Genomic DNA, 5,000 nt, shown 5'->3' with positions numbered 1-5,000 from the left:
GGGGGAGTGACCTGTGATGTCAGTGGAAGGGGGAGTGGTCTGTGATGTCAGTGGAAGGGGGAGTGGTTTGTGATGTCACTGAAAGGGGAGGGGAGCCCGCGTGCGATGTCACCACGGGTAGGTTTTCTCTGACGTCCTACTGGTTAGCTTGGCCGTGACGTCACACTGAGGAGTCGCGCGTGATGTCACAATGGGGAAACTGTGATGTCACAATGGGGAAACTGTGATGTCACAATGGGGAAACCGTGATGTCACAATGGGGAAACCGTGATGTCACAATGGGGAAACTGTGATGTCACAATGCGAAGTCTGTGACGTCACAACAATGAGACGACCTTCGATGTCTCAGACCGGTAGCTTATCCGTGACGTCAGAGCGGATATAGCTTGTCCGCGACGTCTTAGCATTAGCGGACGGGGGAGGGGGGGTGCTGCGCGTGACGGCGTAGCGGCGGGAAAAGCCCGTGATGTCACGACGGCATGCTTGTGATGTCACACCGGGAACTCGGTCACGCGCCGTCACGGCCGCTCCCACACAGACACACACGCTAGAGCGGCTAGGCTAGGCTAGGCTAGGCTATCCGCGGCCTTTTTTGTTTACCGGGATGTACCCGCCGGTCCGGTGGCGGGCCTTCCTCAGCCAGTGCCGCGCGAAGGCGTGCCACCGGTGGGGGCGGGCCGGGGGCGGGGCGGGGGCGGAGCCGGGGCCGGGGCCGGAGCTGGCGGGGGCGGGGTCGGCGGCGGCGGCGGCGGGGGAGGGCGGGGCGTCGGCGTCGTCGGGGGCGTCGGCGGGCCGCGCCCCGTCTCCGCTCTCCTGCTGAGGCAGAGGCAGAGAGACGGCGAGGGTTACTGCGTTTCCCCCTCCCCCCCCGGAGGGAGGGAAGGAGTAGCCGATGAGTAAGGAGAGAGTAGCCGATGAGTAAGGAGAGAGTAGCGGGAGAGTAGCTGGTGAGTAGCTTGGAGAGGAGGGGGGGGACAGAGCGACAGAATAAATGTAGGAGAGACAGAGTGGATGGCGAGAAGAGAGAGAGTAGCTGGGAGGAAAGAGAGAGCAACTGGTGAGGAAAGGAAGAGCGTGTGGCGAGTGGAGAAAGAGTAACCGGTGAGTACGGAAAGCGTAGATGGAGAGGAGAGAAAGAGTAACCGGTGAGTACGGAAAGAGTAGATGGAGAGGAGAGAAAGAGTAACCGGTGAGTTCGGAAAGAGTAGATGGAGAGGAGAGAAAGAGTAACCGGTGAGTATGGAAAGAGTAGATGGAGAGGAGAGAAAGAGTAACCGGTGAGTACGGAAAGAGTAGATGGAGAGGAGAGAAAGAGTAACCGGTGAGTATGGAAAGAGTAGATGGAGAGGAGAGAAAGAGTAACCGGTGAGTACGGAAAGAGTAGATGGAGAGGAGAGAAAGAGTAACCGGTGAGTTCGGAAAGAGTAGATGGAGAGGAGAGAAAGAGTAACCGGTGAGTTCGGAAAGAGTAGATGGAGAGGAGAGAAAGAGTAACCGGTGAGTTCGGAAAGAGTAGATGGAGAGGAGAGAAAGAGTAACCGGTGAGTACGGAAAGAGTAGATGGAGAGGAGAGAAAGAGTAACCGGTGAGTACGGAAAGAGTAGATGGAGAGGAGAGAAAGAGTAACCGGTGAGTACGGAAAGAGTAGATGGAGAGGAGAGAAAGAGTAACCGGTGAGTTCGGAAAGAGTAGATGGAGAGGAGAGAAAGAGTAACCGGTGAGTTCGGAAAGAGTAGATGGAGAGGAGAGAAAGAGTAACCGGTGAGTACGGAAAGAGTAGATGGAGAGGAGAGAAAGAGTAACCGGTGAGTACGGAAAGAGTAGATGGAGAGGAGAGAAAGAGTAACCGGTGAGTTCGGAAAGAGTAGATGGAGAGGAGAGAAAGAGTAACCGGTGAGTTCGGAAAGAGTAGATGGAGAGGAGAGAAAGAGTAACCGGTGAGTACGGAAAGAGTAGATGGAGAGGAGAGAAAGAGTAACCGGTGAGTACGGAAAGAGTAGATGGAGAGGAGAGAAAGAGTAACCGGTGAGTTCGGAAAGAGTAGATGGAGAGGAGAGAAAGAGTAACCGGTGAGTTCGGAAAGAGTAGATGGAGAGGAGAGAAAGAGTAACCGGTGAGTACGGAAAGAGTAGATGGAGAGGAGAGAAAGAGTAACCGGTGAGTACGGAAAGAGTAGATGGAGAGGAGAGAAAGAGTAACCGGTGAGTTCGGAAAGAGTAGATGGAGAGGAGAGACAGAGTGACTGGGAGGAAAGAAAGAGTAGCTGGTGAGGAAAGAGTAGCTGGACGGAAAGAAAGAGTATGTTTTGAAAAGAGAAAGAGTAACTATAAGGAAAGAAAGAGTAGATGGTGAGCAAAGAAGGGGTAGCTGGAGTGGAAGGACAGAGCAGCTGATGAGTAAGGGACAGAGTAGCAGGAGAGCAGCTGGAGAAGAGGGACAGAGCAACGGAGTAACTGGTAAGGAGAGGCAGAGTAGATGAGAAGAGAAAGAGTAGCTGGGGAGGGAAGAAAAAGTAGATGTGAGGAAGGAAAGAGAAACTGGTGAAGAAAGGAAGGGTAGTGAGTGAGTAGGGACAGAATAACTGGAGGGAAAGCAGAGTGGATGGTGAAGACAGGAAGAGTAACTGGAAGGAAAGAAAGAATAGCGACAGAGTAGAGAAGGAGTAACTGGAAGGAAACAATGAGTAGCTGGAAGGAAAGACAGAGTGGATGGAAAAGAGAGAAAGAGTAAATAGAGGGAAAGAAAGAGTAACTGGAAAGACATTGAGTAGTGAGTGAGTAGCTAAAGAGTAACTGGAAAGGAAGAAAGAGTATATTTTGAAAAGAGAAAGAGTAACTGGAAGGAAGGACAGAGTAACTGGAAGGAAAGAAAGAATAGCAAGTGAGTAGGGACAGAGTAATTGGAAGGAATGAAATAGTAGCTAGTGTGTAGAGAAAGAGTAACTGGAAGGAAAGAAAGAGTAACTGGAAGCAAAGAAAGAGTAGCTAGTGAGCAGAGAGAGAGTAACTGGAAGGAAAGAAAGAGTAGTGGGTGATGAAAAAAGAGTAACTGGAAGGAAAGAAAGAGTAGTGAGTAAGGAGGGACAGAGTAAAGAAAGAGTAACTGGAAGGAAAGAAAGAAAGTAAATGGAAGGAAAGAAAGAGTAGATGGAAGGAAGGACAGCGAGCAGCGAGTGAGTAGGGAAAGAGTAGCCGAGCGACAGCAGAAGCAAAAGGGAAGACAGAAGCCGGCCCTGCGGCCCCAGTTCTACTCTCCTGTCCAATGAGACGTCTCTGGTGCATTCTGGGAAATGTATGGCTGTATCATGAGACATCTCCGGTGCATTCTGGGAAATGTAGGCCTAGCCATTGAGATATTTCTGATGCATTCTGGGAAATGTAGGCCTAGCCATTGAGATATTTCTGATGCATTCTGGGAAATGTAGGCCTAGCCATTGAGCTATTTCTGATGCATTCTGGGAAATGCAGGGCTAGCCATTGAGATATTTCTGATGCATTCTGGGAAATGTAGGCCTAGTAAATAATGCCTGGGAAATAATGGACCACCCAGGCAGACGACTCCGGTGCATTCTGGGAAACATACGACTACACAGTCACACAATGCTAGTGCATTCTGGGAAACGTATGCCTATAGAGAGATACGTTTAGCGCATTCTGGGAAATGTAATCCTATCCAGTAAGACATTCCTGATGCATTCTGGGAAACGTAGGCCTATGGAGTCACACACCTCTGGTGCATTCTGGGAAATATGGGCATGCACAGGTTCTGGTGCATTCTGGGAAACATAGGCCTATTGAGTCAGACTTCTTTGGTGTATTCTGGTAAGCGAATACCTATCCAGCAAGAGACTTCTGGTGCATTCTGGGAAATATACGCGTATCCAGAGAGACATCTCTGGTGCATTCTGGGCACACGAAGGCCTATGGAGTCAGACATCTGTGGTGCGTTCTGGGAAACGCATGCCTATACAACGAGACGTTTCCGGTGCATTTCGGGAAACAAAGACCTACCAAGTCGCTCACCGCCGGGGCATCCTGGGAAACGTATTCCAATTCTAGGAAAAGTATGCCTACAGAGAGACACTTTGGGTGCATTCTGGGAAATGTAGTCCGACGTTTGTCCGGTCGGACATCGGACGTCCTTAGAAGCGGGGGCGGCTGGAACACGCACACGCACACACACGCACGCACACACACACACACACACGCACACGCACACACACACACACACACACACACACACACACACACACACACACACACACACACACACGCAGGCTCACCGCGTCGGCGTCCTGGCCGGGCCTCTGTTCCGGCAGGAGGGGTTTCTCCTCGGTGAACTGCTGCTCCCTCATTGCAGCCATCTTGGAAGGCAACCTGGAAAGGGGTCGCCGCGGCGACGGAGACGGGGGGAGGGGGGGTTACTTAGCGACTGCGTCCGACCTCCGCCGCTATACACACAACACACCTCCACCTCCAGCGGCATACCTCAACACACCTCAACCTCCATACACTCAACACACCTCCACCTCCAGCAGCATACCCTCAACACACCTCCACCTCCAGCAGGATACACTCAACACACCTCCACCTCCAGCAGTATACCCTCAACACACCTCCACACACTCAACACACCTCCACTTCCAGCAGCATACACTCAACACATCTCCACCTCCAGCAGTATACCCTCAACACACCTCCACACACTCAACACACCTCCACTTCCAGCAGCATACACTCAACACATCTCCACCTCCAACAGGATACCCTCAACACACCTCCACACACTCAACACACCTCCACTTCCAGCAGCATACACTCAACACACCTCCACCTCCATACACTCAACACACCTCCACCTCCAGCAGCATACACTCAACACATCTCCACCTCCATACACTCAACACACCTTCACCTCCAGCAGTATACCCTCAACACACCTCCACCTCCATACACTCAACACACCTCAACCTCCATACACTCAACACACCTCCACCTCCA

At 51.8% G+C, this 5,000-nt stretch overlaps 1 protein-coding gene across 2 annotated transcripts in view; it reads right to left on the bottom strand.

Moving 5' to 3' along the window:
• The window catches only part of ndrg4 (NDRG family member 4), a 43,885-nt gene that overhangs the window by 29,168 nt on the left and 9,717 nt on the right, over positions 1–5,000 (bottom strand). For both annotated transcript variants that reach the window (XM_036535842.1, XM_036535843.1), the window contains exon 2: positions 4,283–4,376. In XM_036535842.1, the coding sequence (XP_036391735.1) occupies positions 4,283–4,363 (81 nt within the window). In that variant the 5' untranslated portion in view covers positions 4,364–4,376. The remainder of the gene's footprint in view (positions 1–4,282; positions 4,377–5,000) is intronic.

This window comes from Megalops cyprinoides, chromosome 8, assembly GCF_013368585.1.
Source record: "Megalops cyprinoides isolate fMegCyp1 chromosome 8, fMegCyp1.pri, whole genome shotgun sequence".
In the NCBI taxonomy this organism is placed as follows: domain Eukaryota; kingdom Metazoa; phylum Chordata; class Actinopteri; order Elopiformes; family Megalopidae; genus Megalops; species Megalops cyprinoides.
This window is presented reverse-complemented; position numbering and strand designations above follow the sequence as displayed.